The sequence below is a fragment of the Oculina patagonica genome, chromosome 14 (assembly GCF_052425735.1).
Source record: "Oculina patagonica isolate OP01 chromosome 14, crgOcupat, whole genome shotgun sequence".
NCBI lineage: Eukaryota > Metazoa > Cnidaria > Anthozoa > Scleractinia > Oculinidae > Oculina > Oculina patagonica.
In genome coordinates, this window is record NC_135771.1 from 11536437 (window position 1) to 11563993 (window position 27557).

At 39.7% G+C, this 27557-nt stretch overlaps 2 protein-coding genes and 1 pseudogene across 3 annotated transcripts; all 3 read right to left on the reverse strand.

Annotated features, from left to right (window-relative positions):
* Positions 1-201: 201 nt before the first annotated feature.
* LOC144638081 (uncharacterized) lies at positions 202-8546 on the reverse strand. Its single transcript, XM_078497183.1, has 6 exons — positions 8222-8546; positions 6259-6537; positions 5182-5340; positions 4342-4566; positions 1791-2261; positions 202-1117 (listed from the first exon to the last, which is right to left on the reverse strand). The coding sequence occupies exons 1-6, from the start codon at positions 8459-8461 to the stop codon at positions 800-802; spliced, it is 1692 nt and encodes a 563-aa protein (XP_078353309.1). The 5' UTR covers positions 8462-8546; the 3' UTR covers positions 202-799.
* Positions 8547-10221: 1675 nt separating this feature from the next.
* LOC144637517 (reticulon-1-A-like) lies at positions 10222-16483 on the reverse strand. The gene is made up of 8 exons (XM_078496592.1): positions 16342-16483; positions 14476-14706; positions 13818-13857; positions 13591-13689; positions 13008-13077; positions 12370-12416; positions 11666-11724; positions 10222-11262 (listed from the first exon to the last, which is right to left on the reverse strand). The coding sequence occupies exons 2-8, from the start codon at positions 14688-14690 to the stop codon at positions 11163-11165; spliced, it is 630 nt and encodes a 209-aa protein (XP_078352718.1). The 5' UTR covers positions 14691-14706; positions 16342-16483; the 3' UTR covers positions 10222-11162.
* Positions 16484-18122: 1639 nt separating this feature from the next.
* Positions 18123-22116, reverse strand: LOC144637833 (BTB and MATH domain-containing protein 36-like; annotated as a pseudogene). The gene is made up of 3 exons (XR_013567808.1): positions 22044-22116; positions 19988-20280; positions 18123-18720 (listed from the first exon to the last, which is right to left on the reverse strand). The product of XR_013567808.1 is annotated as a BTB and MATH domain-containing protein 36-like (transcript).
* Between the last annotated feature and the right edge of the window lie 5441 nt (positions 22117-27557).

The window sequence follows — 27557 nt, forward strand, 5'->3', positions numbered from 1 at the left end:
AGAGTAATAGCAAGGTTACGCAACACGACACACCCAAAGAAAACATGGCAGATGGAAGTTCACCACGAACGCACGGGTTAAAGCGCTAAAGAATGCGTACAAAAAGTTCTCTGGAAGAAACCGAATGGTAATGAAGCTGGAACCATGGGGAAAACGCACGCGTTCACTTACAACTTAAACGTACTGCATTCTGCTAAATGATCACGCATTTTAAATTTGAATTTTATTCTTATTCTGCTGTGTTGTCAAGCAACCTGCTCGTTTGAGTGCCTCAAACGAAAGCGACTTCTAAAAATTTATTATCTGTACGCAAAACAGTTAAAAGTCGCACTAAAATTAGGATTACATATCCTGATATAAAGTACAACCCAACTACTTCTAGGTCGCTATATCAAGCTAAAAATGATAAGTATTGGAATCCACTGGGATATTTTCTTATGTTGAAACATCGATGAATGGTTGACTTCTCTTGTTTTGTATGTAATTAAAAACTATTCATTGAACTATTTGATTTAAAAACTTTACATTACAACGTTTACTTTACGATGTTAGAGTCTCAACTATTAGTGGACTGTGAATTTCATTTAATATATACGCTAATAACTAAAAATCAACAAATTTTGAGGCCGGATTAAACATTTGATCAGGCATTCAAGAGACTACTGAATTTGCACATAACACAATAACGGATAAAATGATGTGAGTTAGCGTGACATTATCGTCTAAAACTGCGTGACTTTTTATCCCTCACGTTGCGTGACCTAGCCCCTTTTACATACTTAACCCTTATCTATAGAGATTAGAGATCAGTGTCCACTTCATACAAGAAGCCAGTATCAGGCATAAGAACCCTGTTATATGACGTACTTTGCACAAACACGCGCCATTTTTCAAATGACGTTGGTTTAATTTTGCTTGCCCCTCCAGCGCCGATCATTTCGCATGCCTCAGGCCCAGTAAACATGTCCCCGGACACCTTGTCAACCAAAACCACTTCCTTCTTATCTGAAATCTTCTCTGGCTTCGTGAACTCGAAAAACCCACGCCCTGCTTTGAACGGAAGGTCGTTCTTCTCGACGAAAGTGCGAATGTCACAGCGTTCGTCGACGTCAAGGATCTGAGAAAAGCAACATTCGGTGAATAAGCTCTCTGAACTATCTTGGCTTGCGCTTTAACTTATTTTTGTAATTTTCAGTGACACATCAGCAAAAGCGCCCCAAAATTGCTCTTGACCCCTGAAAAACCAGCTAAGCTGTTTTCAATCTACTAAAAAAAAACCTGCAAAGAAATGAGAAATCTGTTTATACTCTGTAAACTCAGTTTTTTTGCCGCACCTTTCCTCGTAAGTTTGCTTGCATCACCCACGCAATTTTCGCCAGCACGTGAAGAAAATCGCGCGTGTAGCTTATTCGTGTTGTGCATAGGCAATGGGTTCACCAGCGATCAGTCGACCCTTTCTTTATCCCACCATTTTTAAAGGAAGGCCTGACCGCAGTTTACCAAAGGAAACGTGAAAACTGAGAAATTCAGCTTTATATTCTGCGCAGAAAATACGCCTTCGCCTATGCAATTCTTAAGAGTGGTTACACTTCAGTAGCCGATTAGCGGCGACAGCAGTCTGTGACGAGTAACTGCGTCACCATATTATGACGTCACTGACCTAGACTGCAAAACAGTCGTTTTTTCTCTAAAATCGTTGAAAAAAGCGCTTATCAAAGGTGCGAAGCGCCGAACGTTCGCGAAGCGCCGATTGTCTCGCGGGCCTCGCATGCCCGCAGTCTATTACTGACCTGAAATCGTGAAGGATTAACCGGTACCAGTCCCCCATAGTCTCCACCGCCCGTGTAGGTACTGGTGGTCCTTCCTGCCAGGGTGTCAAATAGGGAATGCATATTACGGTTCAGTCCAGAGCCCTTCGACCTCGCCTTCACCTCCGCTTCAAATGCCTCCAGATGCTCTACGCCCTGCTCCCGATAGCAAATAGCTGTCAGAAAATCTACGATGGAAGCAAATTGATCTAGCTTTAAATGCCATCCGCAGCTGAGCTCAGCGAGTTGTCGGTAAAACGTATCCGAGCCACCGTAGTTCAGGCACTGGACTGAGTATATACGCACTCCCATCTCGTTGTAGAGTTTCTTGGCTTCTTCCCGCCAGTCGATCTTGAGTTTGTTCAAGTAGTACGAAGGGGGATGGGGTGAGGCATCACCGAGCATCACCAACGAACGCTGAGAGTCTGGTGTCCAGGAAAGCTCTTCACGGACCTAGGAAGAGAATCGTCGAGAATTTTAACATGAGCAATGTATGATTTGGGTGCAGTGGCCTGATGGTAAGTGAGCCGGACACCTAGTTCAAGCCCTGGCCGGGTTCATTATGTTGTGTTCTAAGGCATAGAATGCCAGCAGTGTCTCGTTTGTTCTTAAGTCCTTTAGAGCAAGTCTCTTAGAGCAAAAGAGAAACAGCTCGAAGTCTAGACACTTTTAAGTTAAAACTCTCATAGTGCCTCTCTCCAACCAAGTGTATAAATGGGTACCGGCGAATTTACTGCTGGTGGGTAACCCGGTGATTGATTGTACATCCTATCCAGAGAGGAGTAGAAATTGTCCTAGTCGCTTTACGCCACGAAAACCGGGATAAGCCCCGGCCTGACGGGAAAGCATGGGATCAAAACAAGAATAGAAAAGAAATGACGGTAATAAAGCTCGGAAGAGGACAAGCCAAAAAAATCCAGGTATTTAAACATCACCGTACTAAAACAGCAAATTTTGTGTAACCCTTACTTTTGATTGTAGTTGATTCGTCCATTTTTGATTAAAATGTTGGCGGGAAATTGATGTCCATGTTTTGCTGACAAAACTTGAATGGGTTAAAACGACCGAGTAAAAATCACTTTTTCAAGTCTTCATCGCGAACTTGCGTATTTAAAATTGTTCCTCGATTTTCTAAAAATTTCCCTTGTTTCACACTTTCAAAACAGTCGTTTTGTCCCAGTTTTTATTCATTTCTTTCCTTTTCACTGTTGGCATGCCTCTTTACACGAAGTAATTTATGCAAAACACCTTTTTACTGGAATGCCCGCGAGCTGTTCGCCGCATGCATTCGCAAGTTCGTCACTGCAAAGTTGCTGGACCAGAATTTCAAAACGAAGGTAAGCTTAGCTTTGCTCAATTTTCGCTCAAAGGTTATTTCAATGGCGGTATAAGTTAACGTAAGCTTATGACAATTTTTAAAACCTCCACATCGTCACGTTTTTCGTCGACAAAGTAAGAGATTTATTAGACAACTAAGAACTAAAGAAGTATAAAGCCGAATCAAGTACGAATTGACCATTTACAGCCTGGGAGGAGTGAGGCTGGAGGGACGCGACCCCGGGATCATGTGTGATGCAACAGGAACGAGAGAGAGGGGCCGGCACCCCAGCCCACCCAGGGGAAATGGACTAAGCAAATATCCACGTGAATAAACGCTCTACGTGTATTACATTGGTTGTAAGCATGTAAAAGCTTCAAAAATCTTACATAAAGTAGGATCAATGCGGTAAGGTTTTCGCTTGGCCAAATTTGTGCATTCCTTTCAAACTAATAATTACATGATACTATAACTAAGTAACACTGTTTTTATTTGCACCATAAGCTTAACTCCTGATTTGCAAGAGCGGAAAACACATTCTTGACAGAAAAATGAAACTTAATGTTGTAATGGATAACTGGGAATTTTATATATTATGTTAATTGTTTAGATGCAAGTTTATGTATTTTTATATTTTATCTCATAGTAAATTTGCCGTAATTGATAAGTTCAGTTCCCTCCACTCGAACTAAGTCAATCCAGAATCAATTTCTGGAGGGAGGGGGGGGGGGCATGGTTTTAAGAACAGTTGAGGTACAAAGGTACAAATAAGTAGTTCCATAAATTATCCATACCTCCCCACGATAGGGATTTTTCCTAAGCCCCACCCATCTGGAAATTCTGATTAAGCTTCATACTTTTTTTTTCCCTTCCACCCCCAGGAATTTCCAATCACTTCTGTGGGGAAGTACGGTATGGACACTTTCTGGAACCACACAATGTAGTCTTGTCAATGAGGGATATGTGACAATGGCTAGCTAATAGCCACGTCCAGGACAAGAATCATTTCTTGAAAATTATTACTGTAATATTTGAAACATACCCTAATTTAGAGGGACTATAACATTCAGCAGCCGTAAACATTTTAAATGAAACTCCCTATATAAGTGACCATACCCAAACACAGATTTTCCAACCCTTAAAAGTACCCCAATCATCACCTCTTAAGAGCCATATAAAGAGTCCCCCAGCCCTCAGGACCAAAATGTCACTCACCTGTCTTAGAACAAGCTCATAGCACTCGTCAGAGTCGTACCCACATGTTGAGGATACGTTCTTGATGAAGTCGCATATTTTCTTTTTATCCGTACTGAAGTCCACCCATTTGGTGTCATAGGTCGTCCCCTTGTCTTGATAGTCACCATGTGCAAACACAGCAATGCGGATCCCAGGAATCTCTTTAAAGAGGCGAGTTACTGTTTCCTCAACACGCTTTCGGACCTATCAAAATGAACAAATAATTATCTGTGAATTTTTGGTGCTACACAAATTGACTGCGTTGTTCAAGAAAATATCCATAGGCCCCTCCAGCAGAAGGTTTTTCGCTTTGATCTTCTCCACCCCTCTGGAATTTCCGGTTCAGCTTGATATACAGACTTTAAACAACTTCAGCATTTGAAAATCATTCTTTCTTTTGAAAGTTCTAATGACATGTCCTTGACATGGGTTTGGATATATATCCTGGAACTAGATTTAATCTATGGCACATATTCATGAATATTTATTTGTGGTCAACACATAAATTAAAAATATTTTTACTAATATTATTTAATGATCTTATGCTAGTATTCAATACTCATTTACTCTTTTTCACTGCCCCCAAAATACATGGTTAGTCCCAGGGGTTACTCCCATATGTGCTGCAAGATAGCATATGTTTTTTGAGGCTCTCAGTCCTTAAAGAGCGGTTAGAGGGCATCGTAGTTAGCCAGTAACATTTCAGCATACCAGCTAGGTTGAAAGCCATTTTTTTTGGGAGAGGGGTAGGGTGAGTGAGATCCGGTCCTTCATAATTTTTTTTTCAGGTGGGGATGTTTTGATGGGACCTCAACTTACCTGAGTAAGGCAGGGGTACATAGACCCTGTAGTATCAAATGAGAAAACTATTTCCTTGACACTAGCTCCCCCTGTGGCTGTGGCTGCAGCTGCTGCTGGTTTTGCCTTCTTGGCAGGTGATGGTGCTTTCTCTTCTTTCTTTTCTTCAGCAGCTGGCTTCTGAAATACAACATGATCTTATGTCAGTGGTGTACAAAATTTAATTAATGGTTAAGTGCATTCAAGTTTGGATCTAACGATTTGTTGCTGGTGGGGGCCATTGTGTTCTGTTTCAGATGACATACTACAAAAATCACCCAACTGTGGAATAGGCCTGAATTTTAATGTTGTTGCCCTGCCCACTTTCTTCTACTGCCCTGCCTACTTTCGTCTGTAAATTCCAACCATCGCCTTGTCGCGTATAATTCACAGCTCGCTGATTACATCACAATCGTCATTAAATAAAGCGTGAAATAAATGGTCGGTAGAAAAGAAACTCAATAATAGCTCAGTTAAATGAAGTGCTTGCAATTGCCATTTTCTTTAAGTGGTCATGTCGAGATTTGGCACTAATTTTATGTTTTGGTGTGAAAAATAATAAGTTTAACTGAGATTATTTTTCAAGCGCGGTTCAAACAAACAACTGTAAACAACAGTGTCAGCAAGAAGGCGCAGCACCTGAGCCACAGGAATTACTGGAATTTGTCAACAAAAGTGGGCGGGGCAGCAAGGAGAAAATTTGGTCTCATTCCACACATTGGTGGCGTGCGTAGTAGACATAAACTTCCTTAAGTCCCACAGTACCCTTCTCCACCCTGGCAGGAGTATAAATGGGTACTACAGTCAGCAAACCCTCAGAAGAAAACCCTAAAAAATATGTTAAACACTATGATTTGCACATAAAACTGTTAATTAAAAATAAAATATTTTTTGAATTCATTTTTAAAGCTCAATTTAAATTTAAGTGATTATATTAACAATCACACATCATGCAACATTATCTAGATAAGTTACAGGTCCTAATTAAACTGACAAGTTAACAGTATCATTTTATGTATGGAGGCTTAATATGAAAATTATATGAAGAAAGGTATCAACCTCCTCATCTGCTTTTTTTCGTTTTCCTCTGCCAGTTCCTCGGCTTGTGCTTGGTTCAGGTTTAGTGTCATCTGATGCCACTGGGGCTGCTGCTGCTGCTGCCGCTGCTGGTGCTGATGGGGCAGTTCCACCTTCCCCTGTGTCATACAAAAACTCTGTATCTGGCAACAAGACACGGTTGTACGAGGTTGACTGCACAAACACATCAAAATCCTTCAGTTTCTCCTTATCCAGGTGAAATTTGGTTGTCTCCTTTGCAATTCCAAGTAATTCACGGACCTGAAAAATAAATATATTTGATGATTTAATATTATCCATACAGTCAAGTAAGCCACTAGGCTTATATACAGACTTAACCTGACCTTTTACATTAGCCTTAGAAGATGCACATTGGCTGTCACCCTAGCTTGGACTGTCCCAAGAGTCTTATTCAGGAGGTAGCTTATTAGCAATTTACATGCAAAAACCCCTAAAAGGGGGGGCCAATTTCCAACAGTTGTATACAGTTTTAGATCCCTGTAACTACATATGGTTGGAATTTGGTAGTGTTGGTTTTTGTGGTGGGACGAAAACCAGAAAACTTAAAGAAAAAACCCTCAGAGCAAGGACGAGAACCTGCAACAACAAACTCAACCCACATGATGCCAATTTAAGTATAGTGACATGGAAACAACATCCAGCAGGGTCTAGAAGGGGGTGTGCATGATCCATTTATCGGCTAAAGTTGAGTGCATGATTTGGAAAAACAGAAGAAATCCAACCACGATTTAGGAATTTTTTTTGCTGGCTGAGATGTATAATTTGCTAGATCTGTGTGCCATGACTGTTGCTTATGACAGAAAAATTATCGTGAAAAGCATGTGCAATTCCCTTAGGGTTCCCACAGTGTCAGAGGGGTTGACCCGCCCTGCGAGCAGAGCCTCTTTAACTTCCCTGCGGTTGAGATTTGGGAAGTAGAAAGAGGCTCTGCATAAATTGTGTCATTTCATTGAAGTCACCGCAGCCCCACAGTTTGGGCCGGTCAGCCCAGATTAAACTGGTTTTTGCTGCGCAGCCATTAATTTTTGGAAAAACTGATGGCCAAGACAGAGCCCACAGTACACTCTCTAAAGTACTGGATGCCGATTGCTCTCGCCATCTGCTACCGTTTGTGCACACGTGCAGCTTGTGGATCATTTAAGATCTCGTTTTTTTGCAAACCAAGAAGAAATGTCATAGTTAAAATCATACATCTCTACCATAAAGTCAATAATACGACCTCAAGCGCTGCTTGACGTGTTCTTACTGAAGGAACTCAGACGCTTTTTGAAGAAAAGAACTTCTAAAACAAACACTTTGTTTCACCCATATTTTACTTGCCCATCAAAAAGTATGAAAAGAGCCAACACACTATAGCCCCCCAGTAAAATCTACCTATAGGAAATGTGAATTTTTTGCAACGGCCCTTAATACACCTGTTAAAAATAATGTTAACATTACAATTTAGATACACATTCAGTAAAAACTTAGCTTCTCAATTTGTCCTTATTGGATTGTACCAAACTAGGTCAAGAATCATGTAGCCCTTAATTTGCCAAATGTTGCAAACATGAATTCACCACAAAAGATCTCGTTTGATATACTGTTGTTATTCAGTAGCAACACCTGTTTCGATTCACCAAGCAGTTTTCACTGAGCGGTTAAAAATAATCAATTTAGTTGAGCTGAGCATAAACATCGATTTTTTTTCGCTATCATTGTTCGAATAATCGAAGTATAGGGTTTGATTTCGACAGCAACGTATTTTCAAGTAAAAATTCAGGCCTTGAGTAAGCTCTTTAATAAAGAAGTTTGTGTTTACATGTAGCTTCAAGGGTTGCATTTCAATAGTCCGCAACGACTGAGCTAGACTTGTACAGCGACGTTACATGCAAATGTTTTTATGATAAAACACTAAATTATTTTTATCGGTTAGATAATTTACCTCGTCTCCAGATGCTATGGTTCCATCGGATTTCCTCCTCACTACAACCTCTTTGTGAAATTGTATCGTTTCTGGTTTGGTTAGCTGATAGAAACCTTTCCCAGCAGCAAACTTCAATTTGTGTTTTTCCACGAAGTTTTTGATGGAGATCCGTTCATCTACCTTCAGTGTTTTAAACCTTGAACTGCGTACGACCTCTGTAGTAGTAGCTGCTTTGGTTTTGCCCTTTTTAGGAGGCATTTTAAGTGGAAAATTTGGAGCGATCAAAAGTTTCCTTTGTGCAAGCGGAGCTCTTCCAAACAGACGTTCCAAGGAGACGCTTCATTCAAACACGAATTTCTTGAAATTCAGCGGGGAGGGGTAGGGTGCGTGAATGTTACTCAGGCTAGGTTGTGAAGTTTGTAGCGTAAATTACGACCAGAAATTTTGTTAGCCTTGGTAAAATGAAAAATAGTTTTCAAACAAATAAAACTTACAATAAAATGCAATACGACAATTGCATACTTTGGAAGATTAATAGTGACCTGCCCTCCCTACCCACAACAAATTATTGTTGTCGTAAAAGTGGGTGTCGCTTCTTCGCGACTTTCAACCAATCCGCATCATTTTATTTTTAAACTCTTAGGTACCATGCCACCGCGCCATTAGCGGGACTGGCCCAGCTCCGGCTTTCCGTTTCACTGAAATAGGTAGGGTTTGAACATTATGCTAGTGTTTTTTCGTCATTTTTTCGACGTTTTTGCTTGTTTAGAAGCAAAAATGGTAGAATAGGGGTTAGTAGACAAAATTTGGAACCACATATTTGTAAACTCTCAAGGGACTTTTTTAATTTCTCAAGGGACTGTTTTAATTTCTCAAGGGATTACTTTCCGCTGTGGGTGATCACTTGCGATTTCGTGGAAAAAACGTGACTTGTCACATTTACAAACGTTATATAACAATTTTAAAAGTGACATGTCAGCTTTCTTATCTCAACGCACGTGTGTCTGAAAGGCGATCTATAAAAAGCGTCGCACAAACAATGGATTGCGTAACTAAAACACGAATAAATAATCACTAGCACTTACATCGCGTTGAGAGCAATGTTGCATGAATCGGCTTTACAACATGCGATCGTATCTACGCAGTTCGAGTGGAATTTCAGTCAAAGACAGCAAAATTCTTTCGTATTTCATCTTCAAATATAATTCGAAAGCATTCACTGTATATGTGGCTTTTGTTTAATCCTGGGTCTTGATATCCGACCCTCGCCGAGCCTAGACAAAACGCAGCTTGAGTGTAACGATTTGTTGACGCAATGTTTTCTCCGACAGTAGTCGGAAATATCCGTATTGTTTTTCGTGCTTTTTCATGGAGCAATCGTAACGATACGGCCTTGAACACATTGAACGGCGGTCTACCTATAACAATTCAAATATAGCGTCGCAAAAACAAAGCGTCGAACGCATATTTTGCTGTTTCATTTCCGTAATCGACTGCCTCGAAAGGTCCTTGCAGTTTTAAAGTATAGAATTGTCAGATCTCGCTGAAATTTGCACTGTTTATTTGTGTAATGTTAAGGAATATGTGTATAAATACCCGGCGCGAACGAGCCATTTTTGACAAAATTATATGGCTGCATTTCCTCCGCGAAGATAGGAAATTGTTAAATTAAACTACAAAGAAACTGTAATGATAAGTTCGAAGAACAATGCACAGGATAAACCTTCGACTCATACTTCATGCAAAAACGTCGATATCTCGAAGAGACTTTGATAGTTAGTGACAATGCTCAACCCTCGTTTTTAATTTTGAAACTAAGACGGTATGCCACACTTGTAACTCGCAATACTGTTTAAAAATCCTACGCCATTTTCGAGAACTTGCAGAGGGCGTAAAGCCAAGTCAGGGGTTAATTGGCGATTTTATGTTAAAATTATTCCCTTGTTCCGAGCATTTTTACGACTACAGCGAGCATTTAAACATTTAAAACCAAATAATGACCTGCAATTTTCTTTCAGACTTTCACTTCGAGCATTTTTATTTTAACAATCTCACTTGCTTTTTACATCTTTATCGTACTTTAACAAGCTTTCAAAAACAAACTGACAATTAAATACACTAACAGGAAATACTGTTGACTGAAAGATACATTTCACATTTTAATTTGTTGTAAGTAGTATTGATAAATATTTGGCTTGCTGATCATAGAAAATTATAAATACAATTTATTATCGTTATATTATAGCAATGAATATATAGTACATGGGAATCATCATTAAAATTTACGCTTCTATAATTATCTAGGGCTACGAATTTAATATTTTTTTTCTCCATTGTCAAATGAATTTGAATAACCTAAAATTATCAAAGCAACAAATTTCTTCGATCTCTTAGTTTTCTTTTCTTTTCTTGTATTAATCGGCTCCTTCGAATCAGATAACTCATTTAACTTGTTTTATAGTAGCTTCAATTTTGAAAAAAAATTTAACTTTTCGTTCTTAGAGCCGCTCGATACTCTTAGCCATAGTTTAAATGGAGGGATTGTCTTAGCTGATAGGTTAAATGAACGGTCAGCAAATATTCTAGTGCCTAGCTCCTTCCAGCAAAGAAAGTCTCTCGGCACTGGGAGGACTATGTACAAGGTTGTTGCTTCCAATCCTACCCTCAAACTAAGCAGTTATTTGGAGTTCGCTTTCAATATTATGATCTAACGAATTCGGGAGCAGAAGGGAGGGGGGATAGAAAAGAAGGACGATATAACTCTTTCCCACCCAGGACAAGTGTCTCAGTAGATGTATACTAGATTGTAGCTTTACTAGTAGTTAACGGTAAAAAATCAAAGTAAAAAAAATTGCAAATAAAAATAACGTGTTATTAAAAAAAACATTTTAAAATTACAACATTAATCCTATCATTGAAACATTTTCAGCAATAAATGTTTCTTAGTAAGCCGTTTCACTTAGGATGTCTTCTTGTCGTTATCATTCTCCTCATGGGCTTCCTTGTCATTAGGAATCGTTGCTTCTTTTCCTTTTGCCAACGGAACCTTGGAAGCAATTCTACACGAACGAAAAAAAAAATACAATTTAAGAAATAAAAAAAGACTGCGCATGCTTGCATACAATCTCGAGCGCAGGGTACGCTGCCTCCTCGGTCAGAGGAAGGTCGCTGCAACGACTGATCTACCAAAGGGCTCTGGGCACGGGAATGGATCAACATGCTTCGGTAAAGATCACCATTATATTTAGAAAGAAGATGTAATGGCCGGATGTTTAATGCGTTTCTCTCCTAATCAAGCTGTCCGGGTATAATTGCTGGCTGCAATCACAGCCCTGTGTTTTTGGGAAAGATACTTAACTTCCTCTTTGACAAATTGCTTCAGGCTTCAGGCTTAGCATAGATTCCATAGCATAGATTCTTTTATTCAGTCGCAGTTTCAGCTGACGGTGTAGAAATACTTACTTGTCAGTGGCGTCTTCTACAGCGCTCTTTATTTTTCCGACACACGAGTTGATCTCCGTCTAGAAAACAGAAACGTTAACATATGCTAGAGTACTTAAACTCTTATCTTTCGTTCTCGTTCCCCTCTATGTTTGTTTGGTTCGTAAAGAGAACAAGATGGCATTATTAAGTCAACCTAGACGAGTTCAGAAAAAGGAAAATAATTTAACAGCTCAGTCTTTTTGCTAAAGAAACCATGTAAACATATGATCAATTCAGTAAACTGTAAAGGAACTGAATTGATGTATAAAAAGTTGGCCTTGACCAGCTCTTTTTTTGTATCGAAGGAGAGATCAAATTTTAGCTGAGCACCAGACTAACTTTAACACAGTTGTCGAAAGTATAACATCGTCGGTGATATCGTATTTCAGTTCAACCATCATTTAGCTTTGAAAGGAATCAACGGTATTTTACACCTGTCAACGATACACTTGGAATTTCCTTCGTCTTATTTACTTTTGATAAACGCCGAAGGCGTGTTAACTTAAATTAAAATCAAAGACGGCCTTTTTCAACTTCACCAAAACCATAGGCGTGCATGCCGTTAAATTGATTTCATTCTTTATTTTAGCTTTGTTATTCTCATCATCTTTTTGCATGTTATTTTGTTAAATTTCAAAGAGAATTAAGATTTTCATCATCGTCAGGGCAGCAGGAATACTTACCTGGTACATGTCATAAACCTTTGGAATGGTGAAAGCTCCAATGAATGCTGCCGAAATAAATTGAAAATTATTTGATTGCATCCGTGTTTCGGATACTTAATTAGATGAAAACGTGCCAAATTATTTCATGTGTTCTCATCTGTGTGAGTAGCAAGACTAGGAACTAACATTTTTACACTTTGCCTCGCCTGGGACATCATTTTACATCGCTTAAACATGTATGGGCACTAGTTTCTACACGAGTGAGAATTCTAGGTTCTCTTGTAATGCTCTCTACAACCTTTCTCTCTCGAAGTTTGATGCACGGTGACCTAATAGCGCGAATAACGTGATGGAATCCGGAACGAATCGGCTTCTGTCCTGGCCGGGGTCATTGTGTTGTGTTTTTTGACAAGACACTTAACTCTCACAGTGCTTCTCTCTACCCAGGAGAAAAAATGGATATCGGCAAATTACGTGCTAGGGGGACTGGACTAGCATCTCATCCAGGGGGAGTAGAAATACTCCTAGTCGCTTAATTCTTTTAAAGAATAAGTTCCTTCGGTATGGGCCATTTGGCTCGATGCAGACTTTATCTCTTTGTCTCGGCAAGTAAGACTACAAGGCTCCCACCCGCAACAGAAAATTTAGCTACTCACCAATGAAAATCAGAGTAATGCCACTGAACCACTGAGCTACGTAAGAAAGAACATACAAGCCTACCAGCAGCTGTAAAATTAGAAAAAACACGGCGTTAATGTATTGGTTAATAGGAAGGCGTTAATACACTGAGACAGAAAGGTTTTCATTTATTTTCTGCAATTAAAACTCTATGAAAATAATTTCATAAATTCAATTCCATGCTGCATGGAAGCAAGTTATCCTTTTTACCGCTCGCGAGGCAACCTGTAACACGTGACACATCTAACTAACGCAAGATCTGTTCCACTAGAGCTAAAAAGCGCGCGAACCTGTTCGTGTGTGGGTGGGAGTGCGCGCGCAGTATACGTGCGTGGGAGTTGGAGCGCGTGTGCCAGTTCTATGTCTGAGCAAACACCGGGTAGCAAAGGAAGAACGTGGTAACATGGTTGACTTATATCGACTTTGGAGTCTGTTCAGCGAGAGCTTTAATTACAAATTTTTGAGGCTTGTCCAACCATTTAGCTTTGTATGTTGTCCACAGGTTATCAACAGGACGGGTCGGCTAATATTTTTAAAAAAAAAAACAACTAGAGAGCATACCTTCATAGATTCCGACAAGTCATCCACCAAGAAAAGTCCTCTCAACTTTGTTATCATGGAAACAGCATACCCAGCAACCTTTTCACCGAGTTGGTCTGCCTGTTTTGGGATGATAGTATCAAGCCATAAGCATCTAAGCTGAGACTTCAAATTCTCCTTACATTTCTTTGTTGTTAACTCAAATTACTCTTTTTCTTGACATGATCATGTCCTCCATGCAGGCTTACCTTATCCTTGGATACTTCAATGTCCTTAGATAAATATGATCTACAAGAAAAGCAAAGTAAATTTAAGTTAAATATTGTATACACGGCTCAGGCAATATCTACCTAAAAACTATTACGTTTGTAAACCCTTATTTTTATACGTTTAGGTCTTTCGTCCACACGTACAAGACATAAACGATCATCGAAAACCTATATTTTCGTATATGCCTTTCAGAGTGGATAAATTCGTAAACAGAACAACTAACCCTGTTTACGCATTTTTGTGTGGAAAGACATATACATTTGTAAACGTTGACGTCACGACATTGGGCCCAGTCCGAAGGGCAAATGTCATCATTGTACGTGTATGCTGTCCACAATAATATGACTAAACAGAGTTTCGTCAGGTTCATTCCTTAAAACAATTTTGAAAGTGCATTTTCGGCAAATCTTCGTTGCAGCACTCGTAAAGTTTAACAGAATAGCAAAACGCTAGAAAGTACTCCGAAAGCTCCCTCGTCATCATAGCGCGTATAGTTGCTTAGCAACGCTGGGGTGAAAACTGCGAGCTCAGTCTGGTCACGGAGGACCGGATTTGGAATGGGTTAATATTCCTTACCCAGAAAATAGAGCTCAACAAAGCAAAAAATTGAACTTGTTAAAAGCAAATTGGGCATACTTCAGCGGATGTTCAAATTCACTTCTCAGAAACGCAGATCTTGCAGTCAGCAAAAGTCGTAGGGCCAACATCGGAGCGAGGCAGACCAGTGCTATGTTGGTGAGGACGCTGACCACACTAAACTGTGTCAGGCAAACCAAGAGCACAAAACCGCTGACAAACACGATGGCGGACACTTTGACATCATGCCACAAGAGAATGTCCTTTATATCCATAACAATGCCGGGCTAACTAGAATGGAACAATTTATAAATAGTTAGTCTTGATACATAAAAGTTTGGGAGTGTACACGTGGGTTTAGACCACCTAAATTTCGTTTATGTCAATATTCGTTCCCATAGGTCTGTGCATGACAATCAGAAAAGACAAGGTTTGTAACAGTCATGGAAAACCTGAAAAGTCATGGAATTTTAGAATTTTATTTTCCAGGCCTGGAAAGTCATGGAATTTAGGTGTGGGTCATGGAAAGTCAGGGAAATGGTATTGATTGTACAAAATAAGTAGGCAGGTTACTTTTTGTGAAGAAAAGGGTAAAAACTTAACCGAAATTAAATGATTTCTTAAAAATTCCAAGACAAATGGTCAAATTTAGGTCATGGAAAACATTGAAAAGTCAGGGAAAAGGTCATGGAAAGTCATGGAATTGCAAAACTCAAAAGAGTACGAACCCTGAAAGAGCATGAATATTTCTATAGCTCGAGACTTAAAAACTCAAGACTAGGAATAAGCATAAGCCGAAAGCAAAAGAAAACAAAATTGTTCGTTGTGTTTATGCTTATTCCTAGTGAGCTTATTCCTAGTGAGCTTATTCTTAGTAAGGAAGCATAAGATGAATGAATCTGATGAATGTGTTTGTTGTTCTTTATGCATTTATGCTTGTGCTTGTGATCAAGTGAAAACCAGCTTAAATATGTTGCTAATCAAAATGCATCTTTCCCCGAAAAATTTTTGTCTGTTTGTTTTTAATCATTCCTCATCATCGGAGAGTGCAAAGTACCGAACATGAAACCCGGTTTAAATAAAGTAGATACTATATTATTTTAATATATATGAGTGGCGAATGTTTACATCTCTCGCTCAGCCGACATAAACAACAAGCCCGCAAAACTCGGCATAAGATGATTTTATTTTACAGCGAGATCTCGAGTAGATCCGAATCTGAAGCTACTGTCGATCGTTTGTATTGTCTAAAGTTTCCGTTCGTGGTTTTATTTTTAAAATTATTCCCGAGCATAATATTTTTCGGATCAATCCCCTCGTATGAAATCGATCAAAGATTCATAAAATTCATATTGGTCACATATTGAGATCACAACTTTTATGCAGAGCTTATTCGGTGAGTCAAAAGCTAGGATATACTATATCTTAAAATAAAAAATATGTAAAAGGAAGGGAAGAACTGTTTTGGAAGAATAAACCTGAATGTATGATTTGAAGCGACATGATATAGGCTTGACGAACAAAATGGAAAAAATCAAAAACCATTTGTATTTAAATTTGTTTTATACGCGACTGCTTCCGTTTAGCAGATCACACCCAAACATTGCATTTGCATGAAGAGTAAAAACTTAGAAATATGCATTCAGATTTTTCACAGACGTAAACCGTTTCAATTTCAGTTACCTTTAAAAAACTGCATGCATCGTTCGGTATTTTGATTATTACGCGAAATTTCAATAAAAGAATGTAGTTAAAATTTTGCCATGGCAAGCCGGGAGTTTCTATGCAACTACCGGCAAGCAGATCAAAAACTCGACCATAAATTTAACCGCAAAAAAAAATCATCTACTACTGTGTTACAAAAAACCTGTTGGGTTTGGTAAACTTTAGGAAAGAAATAGAGAAAACAGATTTAGAATTTCCCACCTCAAAGCTTTCGTTGCTATCTTGAAATATCCACAACCGTTCGGAGCCGTATTTGTATGTCTGCTAAAATATGGAAATAAACACAAAAGTTGAAGCAGCTGACCTGTGGGTTATTAAATATTCAGAAACAGCACAGCTTCCGAGAGGCAAGAGATATGATAATAAGCGGCTATTTTTCTGTGGTCAATTGACGCCCAATAATTTAAAGTGCGCGAAATTTGACAGCGGAGAAAATGTCGACACGTGTAAATCGACTTGGACAGGAAATGTAAAATTGTGAAGTGGGGAAAAATGTAAACCTCTTTAAGATGTTGTTGATTAAATCGATAAAAAGTAATTTTGGACAGGTAAATTGAAACAAAACAATATCTAATTTTTTGTACTTTAAGCTTAAGTTCTTTTGAAACGTAGGTAAATAACACCTATGGTTAATTAGTAGTTTGACTCTCTTTATAATAGATGCAGTTCACTAACATGACAGTTGTTTTGTCACAACAAAATTAAATTATAGCAAACACACTGAAAAACGAGTTACCGATTTTCTGTAACATTTATTAAACGTTTTTAGCATGTAATTATTGCTTCTGAATCGTCCTCGACTCCAAGGTCTTCTCGACCTAGCAGCCACGTCTACTAAGAAACGAGAATGGTCTGGGTTGAGCCGAGGCGAAAAATTCTATACTGATGACGTAGCAGGTTCCGTGTAGTTTCTCTGATTGGCTGTTAGCTATTTTCGTGCGGGAAAAGCAACCATTCGCGAGAGACAACCAAATGAACCAGAGACACTTAGCTACCTCATCCGAGAACGTAAAACGAAGAAAGCAACCTTGCAGTTGTGTTGCAGCAAAGGAGCTTGAAAATTGGACGGGATCCCATTGAAGTCCTGATTTTTATCAATCTTCTTTGTAATTCGTTAAATTTCAAGCACAACTGCAAGAATATTTTTTTAGTTAACAAATAAAGAAGCCAACGTCACGTATTACACACGAATTTGAGAACACGAGGGAAATTTGAAAAGCACGGCGAGTGGTTGGCAAATGTTTTTCTTCATTTCTCAAGTGTTCAAATGAACAAATTGTTTTGGGACAGTATAATTTGGCTTTTTTGTCAAACTTGCTTTGCTTGGCTATCTATTTCCATCTCATGATGCCTCAACGCGCGCTCATGGAAACATATCTGGTTAAGTTATATGCCCGATAATCATGGTCGAAAATAGTCTTTCCGATTGGGTATATGTTTTTTTTTTTTTTTTCATGAACTTTTGAAGATTTACCAATATTTTGTTGTTTGTTTTTTTTGGTTGGTCAATTAACACAGTTATCGCACGCGCGATTGTAAGAAATGAGATAGTTAAAGCCAACTCGGCGATAGGCAACGCACCTCGTTGGCTATCCACCTTCTAATATCTAACGCGCGCTCATGCAGTTTGTTAAAGCATTTTGTTTGTGTGAAAAAAGTTTTTTTTTGTGGGGGGGGGGGGGTTTGCCCTTTTTTGGACGTGATCGCGCTTGTGCATGCGTCGCTAGTGAAAACCAGGCTTAATTATATACAGTTTTAATGTGAGCAAAACAATAAAAGTGTTGTCTATATGTTTTATACTCTAATTATTTTTTTAAAGCTGATCAGAGCGCGAACAGAATCCTATATATATTAGCAAACTGTAAGAAGAAGTATTTTATCCGTGAACACTCGAGCAGTATGACTTCAAAAGCCTGTCCATGTACACTGTGGTTTCCGCTCGGTCCCTCGGTAAACTCGGACCTCGTGGAATCAGCAAGCGAAATAACATCTAGAGCTTGAACGTGATATATCACCAAAGTATGTGATTTATAAATACAACCGATCTCGTATTCCCACAAGGACGTCCATACTCTAAATGTTCTGTTGCAGTGCTTCAATGAGCTCCCCACACTTTGTCTTGACATATTTCTCCAGCACCGTGTTGCAGTTGTCACATGACTTGGTATACGATGCGCACGCGCAACCTCTGATTGGCAGTTTGTTGTAGCCCCAGCAACTATTCAATTCATTGGCGATCTCCAGGACACGCGCTTTCTCCTTTAAGAACTGCTCTCGCATCTGCCGTATCTCTCGGGCGTGCTGCTCCTTTAAGCCAGCGGAGGTGATTGTTTAAGAGACAGACCAGATTTTCGGCGTCTATGTGGTCAAAACCAGGACAGGTCTTAAGATCTTGAATGTTCATTCTTCCGAGGGAGGCGAGGCATTTTTCCAGAAGTCGTTTGAGTGAAAACTCCTGCGCTAAGACAACAAGCTCGACCGAGCTTTGTTTCTGCAGCAGGCGCTCCTCGCAGCGAACTGTCAGCTTGCTGATCTGGTATTCTCGGGATAATTCGAGTAAGCTTCTCACATCATGATGATCTGGAACAATTCAGTTAAAAACAGAGTCAATAGACTCTCCTATCATCATTTTCAGCATTAACATCATCATTATTATTATTAACATTAACTACTGACCAATTGAAAGTAGTGTACTCGACACTGGTGAAAAGAGCACCTTAAAATTAGTGGAATGGTAAAGTTTAAGCGCCATGTTTTGCAAAATAGCGAAAATGTGGTTCGGCATCGGCATTAATGGCTTTTTTAACAGACGTTTGTAGGCTGGGTAGGCGGGGGAGCACCACGAAATTGCCTCCCCCCTCTCAGGATACAAACGTCTGTAGAATTTTTGTGAATTTGTGAAGCTATAACTTTGCGATTTTATAAGAAAAGACTCACAAAATTGGTTTTTAATAACTTTGAGGCGCTCTTTTTTGCAGTATCAACAGATTTTCAACCAATATTCAAAGGCAAAGAAACCGTGGAAATGCTTCCATACTGTTGGGTGAAACAACAGGGTGTGTCTCCAGGAATCTAGACTTTCTTAAAGTCCTTCGACGCGCGGTTCGTCACTCGCGATTTCGTCACTCGCGGTCGTCGCTTCGCGACGCTTTTCGGCAATTTCGCTTCGCTCACCAATTAGAGGGCGACTTGGTGCAAGTCTACCAGGAATCTTGAGTCCTGAGATAAACAATAACAATAGGCCTTTGCATTTGGACAATAACTGTACTTAGCATACATCTTAACCTAGAAGAGCATTGTGAAGGAGAAACGAGAAGGAGCTTGCATCCACAAGGGAGAGGGGGGAGACACTCTGGCAATAATAGAGAGCAAGTTGCAGTGGCGCTTGAGAGCAGATACAAGTGTATCTGCCTGTACGTGAGGGATATGTTGTAAGACTACCTGCTTACAAAGTTATTCTGTTATGTGTACAACCGGGAGAGGGAAAGGGAGGGGGGGGGGGTAAAAATGTGGATGGGTAGTAGGGGGTGGTATAACTGGCTTCTTTTTGCTTTTGTTTGTGTTGGCAACAGATAGGCCATTAAAAACTCCTGACCCTCTCATACAGCTTTCTGCATCTCTCTCATGAATGTTCTCAAGTGCCCTGTATGTTTTATGACAGCATAAAACATGGACTTGGCTCTGACAACTACCAGTCTGAGTACTCAGTGAGTTTGAGGGATGTTGTAAGGGAACGACAAAACATACAGTGAAATGATGAAGTGGCAACAAAGTGACACAAAACATAAAAATTTGTCTGGTTTTGTATTAATGTTATCCTTAATTGCTTCTTGAGTAAGTGTCTTACCTGAAATCTGCAAAGGGAATGGATAAATCATACACAGTAGTTCGTAAATCTTTTCAGCCTTCTTCCCTGGGAGAGGTATTTCAGTTGACGTTGATTCTTTAAAGCCAGACTGGAACATTGTATTGAAAACAGGAGAGCTGATGGCCAGGATAGATTTATGCACATGGAAGCTTTTGTCCTCAGCTATCAAGACAGTGTCACTGAAGTTCCAAGGCTCTGAAAAATTGGGAAGCTGGTCTCCATTACTGAATAGGTCCATGATTGGTTTAAAGCATCACAAGTCTTGCAATTACCTAATGACAGAATTTTAAGTGTTGACTGTCAAATTATGATAAAATCACTAAGTAAAACCAGAGAGAACCATGTGGAACTATCCTCAATGGTTATACTAAGACACTGAGCTTAGCTCAAGAAAGTTAAATTGCTTTTCGAAAGGTAAAGCCTTTGTAGAGCTTTGTGGTTCAAGAGGCAATTTTTTATAGCATGAAACATCTAAGAAAATTTACCCCTCCCCTCCCCTCCCCTCCCTTTCCAAACCCTCCCAGAAGGGACTCTGGTCCAGGTTCTCCTCAGGTCATCAGTACCTACTTATGGTTGGGGGTGGGGGGGGGGGGGGACAGGGGATCTGAACCTCCTGCCTCCTCTACCTTTTACTCCTGCTTTCGCCCCTTTCCATAGTGGTTCCCTCCTCTTTGTCCCATATCTACTGTGAAATATTGTGAAATTTTATTCGTTTTCTCCTGGTTCCCGCCACCTTAGGAATCCTTCTTCCAATCCTCTCTTCTCCCACCTCCTGCCCCTTTTTCCCTCCACTTTATACACTTGAATGGAAAGAGGCATTGCGAGAGGAAAGAGTTGCGCCCAAGAGTACAACATGAAGGCCCTGGCCAGGATTATGAACTTTGCCCTCTCTTCAACACTGTTTGTCCTTGTGCCAGGGACTGATGACCATTTTATGTACATCTTATCTACAAACCCAGACAAAAATAATTGCGACACTTTACGTGGGTCACGCATTTTTTGGAACTAAAAGACAAAAGTATCTGATTTTTAAGGTCGAAGCGTGGGGAAAGGGAGAACTTGTACAGTGTCCCAACATTATTGCCTGGCATTGTAGGTGGACAGAGGAAATGTGAGAGTAAAGTGCCTTGGTCAAAAGAACAACATGAAGACCCCGACCAGGTTCAAGTTTGAAACTCTCAGTATTATAGTGTTATATTGGGGCCGTGTTCTCAGGCAAGATTCTTTATTCGAACATGACCTCTCTCCACCAGGTATACTATACAAAGAAGGGCTTGATTGCAGTATACCTGGCCACTTATTATTATTCTTCAAAAGCTTCTCCAGCAGTCATGCAGTCGGCTACTTAAAGGCATGTTGCGCGAAGGACAAATAAATACATGTGTACGTTTTTTGTTTTCTTTTTCCCCTTTCTTGTTCTTAAAACATCAGCTGAAACATGTTGCGTGAAGGATAATTATTCATCGCTACGGGACTGCAGGACTGCGGGAGCACTAGTTCAACTACCTTAGACTATATTTTTCACCGACTGCAGGACTGTTGGAGCGTTAGAAGTAACTCCATTTTTACTGAATGACTGCAAGGCAACGGGAGCATTCGATTTTTGGCGCTCGAATGTAGCCGGGTATTCTGCAATCGCTCTCAAAAAAGTACTGGTAGATTGCTAGAAAAACCATGTGAATATTATCGAGATATTAGGGTCAGCTTTCTAAAATGTGTGCCAGTGTACCTTGGTCAACTGCACTGTCTTTCTGCTGGAAGGATCAATTATATATTTCATCATGAGACCCGATTGATGCTTGTGATAAACTTACATATTCTTCCTACGTGATAAGATATAATTCATAAAATTTGTTTTTCATCGTGATTCCTGAATAAACGTATGAGTTCTAGTTTCGGTGTTCTTGTAATCAAGATGGAGAAGAAATCAGCTGATTTTGGGCAGAAAACATCGACAAACTTTCCAATCGGGCAAATGGAGAGATATACATTAAGACTATCCCTTTATAAAAGACGGTCATAGCATTTCTCATACCTTAAGAAGTGATATAAAGCAACGTCTTATATTATAAATCAGCCAGTAAATCAGCCATTTGTTGACACTTGCGCCTCGGAAATCGATATCAGCGGCCATCACAGTACAGTGTGCATGTCGTATAGAATCAAACGAAAAGTCCCAAGTTGAAAAGATAGGTCCGTCGGGCGTACATGTGTTATGCTAGTTTCGATTGATTGCAAACAGTATGATAATTGTGATAGTGTTTATGTAAAATGACTCATAAATTCTAACGGAATGGGAAAGAATTAAAACTGATTAGTTATTTCATGGCTTTGGAAGTTCAAATGATTCACCATTTGAAGATTATGTATGTCTTTGTTGACGGTCAGGTTTTACCAAGTGTTAAAACGTTTGATTGTGTTTCGTGTATAGGGTCTTGTCAAGATTGGTTACTATAACGAGTTGAGGGAACAACAACTAAAGCTTCAAGATTTTGCTTCTACTGTTTCCACTTCGAAGAAATTACCTTTCAGTTTCTCAGGTATGAAAAGTTTCAGAATATGTTGTCGTTATCTACAACCAGGGACATATTTTGTTAGAACACCCTTAAAAACATGAATTTATTATCAATGTTGGCAAATAGTAAGACGCTCTCATATGTCAGATGAATGTTTTTTGTCAACATTGCATACGGGTGGGGAGGAGCAAAATGTGTGTGAATAATTTTGTTCCACCACCTGTGACCATGGTTGTAAATCACAGTACTTTATCTTTGTCAGTCGAAACCAACCTCGTTTATTTTGGACTCTTTATTCCTCTGTTGGTGTTTTTCTATATAAAAAACTATTATCGTGATGTTTCCTTTTATTTGAAATTAATCAAAAAATAACTTATTAAAATACCGTGACAGAGCTCCTTTAAGCTGCTTCCTTCACAGACTTTTCAGGGCAAATGAGATTTCAGCGTAAAAGAGAGCTGAAACTAGGGCGGTCAGTGCCGTAGCAAGGGTAAACTAAGTGGAGGGGCACGCGAGAGCCGGAGGCGCGAGCCGCTAGGGGGGTCTGGGGCATGCCCCCTCAGAAAATTTTGAAATCTAGAAGCTTGGAAATGCTATTTCCAGCGTTCTCCAAGAGCTATTTGTGATTTACGCATATCGCGAATTATTTACTTCCTACACTGTCTCAGCAAACCACTGAAGAGAGTATAACACTTGCAACGTCAATTGCAAAAATAGAAAATCGACTGTCTCTGTATCTTGAAACCAGCAAATGTTTCACCTTTCAGAGTCATCATAGTACGTTCTGGTCTTAATTTCTGGTTTGTTTTAATTTTTGGCCGTTTAACATTGTTGTGCATCACCCTACGTACGTTAAAAAAATGAAAAGAACTACAAATGTTATTGTTTCAAACCTCTCGGGAGATAAAATTTTGTTTTCAACATTTTATACAGGTCTGTTTTTCCTTTTTGGGAAAAAAATAAACTGGAGGGGCACGCCCCCCTCCCCCCCCGGCCCCTCCCCTTGCTACGGCACTGGCGGTGGGCAGATTGAGAGAAAGCCTGGTTCTCATATAATTGAGCACTCCGATTGTTTCTATCGCCTCTGCCACTTCAAAAAGTTTCCTTGCGATCGGAGCGATTATATGAGAACAATACACAGACAATTGCTAACGTCTGCGGCGATTGGGGCGATCACGATGGCTTGGATCGTCCGTGTCCTTCTAGCTTCTCTTTTTATTCTTCGCTGTAAACCTGCAATAACTAAGAAGATAGGAGGCCTCAAGTTTTGCTCTTTCATTGAAGGCTGCCATTGTGATGGATCTAGGACAAAAATGATTGTTTTTCGTAGGTCTTCGCTCATATCGGGCGATTGGGACGATCATATGAGAACCCCTGATCGCTTCCATTCGCTTCTATCGCCTACGATCGTCTCATTTGCAAACGATCGGGGCGATCATTTGAGAACTAACCTTAAGAACGACGAGCAGGAAGTGTGTGCGAGGTCCCTAAGGTGAGGGAGGGTTACTTTTGTTCCATCGCGCGGGTGACTGAGGACAAAATAGAACATTAAAGATATTGTACTTTTATTGATTAGGGCTTAGCAATTTATAAGAATCTAAGCTGTTAAATTTTTGGTATTGCGAGTCAGTTTGAAGAAGGATAGATGGAAGTAAAGGTAGCTAGTAAAACAAATATGCGTATTTTCTCGATTAAACGCCCCGCGTTTTTTGCCGGGGCGTTTATTTGATTACAGGAGTTTTTTCAAGCCCTGTGTTTCTAAGAAATGATTTTTATTCATTATTTTTGACAGCAATATAATTATACATTATTTGTAAAGCATATTAAACCTTAAAATAATTGTTTAAGGGGGTTATTTTCAAAAACAGCTTGGAGACCCGGCGTTTAATCGAGAAAATATGTACTGACTGTTAATTGTGGGAACCTCACAAAACCTTTTTGAAAATTCATTGTCGTTTTTATCAAAAGTCCTCTTCGATTTTGCTAAGACTTAGTCTCCCGGTAGTTTAACCACTTTATTTTGTAGCTATTTGTCATCATTATATAACAAAGAGACAATACTTCTTAATAAATTTCGAGAAAATCACCCTTGTTTTAAAACAAAAGATTTCCAAAATCGTTCTTAAAGTAACCTCTGTTGCTATGAGCTTATAACAGTCCATTCCCGGCCTCGAGTCTTCGTCCCTTCTGCGCAGGCTTGAAGTCAAAGGGAACGAAGGCTCTGGGTACGAGGATGATAACAGTCGTATGTTGCAAGTTGCGTCAACATGTTGCGCGAAGTAGACCTGATTTCAACTTTGTGCAACATGTCGTTGCCGCAACTTGTAACACTGGTGGTAATACGCGCACTTCACAATTTGCAAATGCAACAGTATTGCGAGACAAGGTGAAAGAAAAAGGTTGCCTGTATTACTGGGCCTTAAAGGGACTGTGTCACGGATTTTAGCCAAACTTAGGCATAGGAAATGACCATCAAATTCGTTTAAATGTATAAAATAACCTCTTAAAGCAGTGAAGGAATACTTAAATAACACACCAAATGCAAAAGAAGGTACGGATGGCCAAAAGTGTCGAAGATTGAAACGGATTGCGATGTGGGCTTTTGAAATATGGTCCGGCGGAACAGTTTTCAAAGTTAATCTTGTCTGCTTGTAACTTTAATTTATGACGCCCGGGAGACACATTTAGCTGCAAGGAAGCTATGGTTTTGTCATTTAGTATGAAATAATTAATTTCTTTGCAAACATTTATTTTCATAGCGAATATTTGGCAAAATTTAATAACATAAGATTAACTTAGCCGTGACATAGTCCCTTTAACGCTTTCCCCTTGATAAAGCCTTTCGTGAAGCCTTGTGGGTAACAAGAGTAGAAATTCGTGTATTGAAAGGTTTCCCTTGGTTTCACTTTGTAACTTGTTCGCACGCCAACGATAGACTCCCTGTGGAATCTATCACCTTTTCACACCTTTGTACACTATCGTGTTCAAGATCGAGGTTTCTGTTTTTAAATTTTTTAAGCCGTGAATTTGACATCATCAAATATATTTTCCACTGGTATTTGAGCTTTGAGTTTTTCTTTGCATATTTTTTTGTTTTACACCTTTTAGGAGGTTGTGATTGGTCGTTACTGATTATTTCAACTTAAATGACAGTTTCACTTGCTCTCTCTAGCTTGCGGCCCTTCACTGTTGTGTCTCAATTCCTTTTCGTTATCCTGCAGAAAATTGAAGATGCCGAACCCTGAAGACGGAGCGACTGAATCTGAAGTTCTTCTAGTCAAGATCAATCGCCGATCGTCAACGAAGTCTTTTTTATATTTAAATCATATCTCGAAGTTAAATTGGAAGAAAAAGGGAAACAGCTTGAATCGAAGTCGAAGTTAGATAAACAGGTCGCAATCAAACACAATTCGAACATAATGCCGAGGTCGACTCGATTTCGACAGATTGCGTTGCGCGAATTTTTTTGAGATTTGATAAATGAAGTCAAGAAATTAATTCGTAAGCTCTGACTCCAAGGATAAGAAGCGTTTTAAAGAAGGCTAAGGAGGCGGCAAGCCGTAAAAAAAAAAAAACAGACTGCTCAAGGTCGATGCTTCTTCTTCTTCTAAACCCTTAAGCTCCTGTGGAACATAGGTCGTCCAACAGAGATCTCCATCTTCCCCTGTCCTTGGCCACTTTTTCCAGTTGGTTCCAACTCATCCCAGTCTGTTGTACTTCAGCCTCAGTTGATCTTCTCCATGTTGTTTTAGGCCTTCCTCGGTTCCTTTTGCCTTGAGGTGTACATCGAAGGGCATGCCTGGTGACATTGGCAAAGGGCTTTGAGGCTTTCAAGGTCGATCTGGTAATGATAAAAGGTGGAAAAAAAAAAAAAAAAAAAAAAAAAAATCGCCTTCTGCTGCGGTCTTCTTCAGAGAAAGATGGATTTTTGCAAGGTTCGCAGAATTCTAATAAGCTACATCAACGTTATTGTTCCTTGCTCCCCTGGGGAGCAACTAGCGATGCGTAAACCCTTGGGAAGGGCGCTCTCTCGTTTATAGTGTTTTTGTCGAGGAAAGAATGTAAGGATTCTGGATCCGCTTGCGAATCCTGCCATATTTCTTGTTTGCCTGATTGTTTACGGGAATTTAAGGGTAAAATAATTTACGTTCGGTTGAGCGAAGCGAATTAGAACGTAAGTAAGGATTCTAGAAACAGTCTTTTGTTCTTGCTGCTTACACCTGTTTCAAGAATTTCGGCGTAACTTGGATGTATGTCATGGCCGATTTCTGCATGATGTTTAATCGCTGTCTGAGTATTTCGTTTTCCGTTTCAGCCATGAAGATGTTAGCAAAGGCTACGACCATTTTCATACCCATGGCTGTTCAGACTAGAAGGTTCGGAGATAATCTTTATTTACCATTGAATTGGAACGATTTTCCTTATATTAATTGAAGGATAAGAGTGAGCATATTTCTGAAATACCTGATATTTTTTGCGAACTGCAGAAGTGGAGCAGAGAGAAAGGGGTGGGTCTCATGTTTTGCAGCCACCGCTTTTTTAAAGCCTCCGGCCCAACCCCCTGAACTTATTGACCAGTCCGTTGAAGCATCTAGAAGAGGGGGGAAATGGACACCAGGATAGTGTCTTACTCGTCCCAGGACACCTCTCATCGAAAATTGAAAGGCATGGGCGAAAAGACTGGGGAATTTCAATAGTGCGATGTGTTTATTACGACCTTAGGTTTTAGTTCTTTAAATGATAAGAGACCTTTTTCTGAGACCGTTATGTTACGCGCTTTAACGATCGTGGTTGAAATTCACTGGGAGAAACAACTTTCGCAATATTCCAATTCATCTCGTTTGAGATTGACAACAAACCGCCAATCACCAATATCATCGTCATAATTATGATTTCTCTATAGTCTTACGGATTTTTAATCGAATTATTTTACTTGTTACTCGCTTTAAGTAAACTAGACTATTTAAGCAATTTAAAATCGAAGGTCGCGTTGTTTTCATCAACACAAATCATTTTATTTTGTCCTAGCTAAA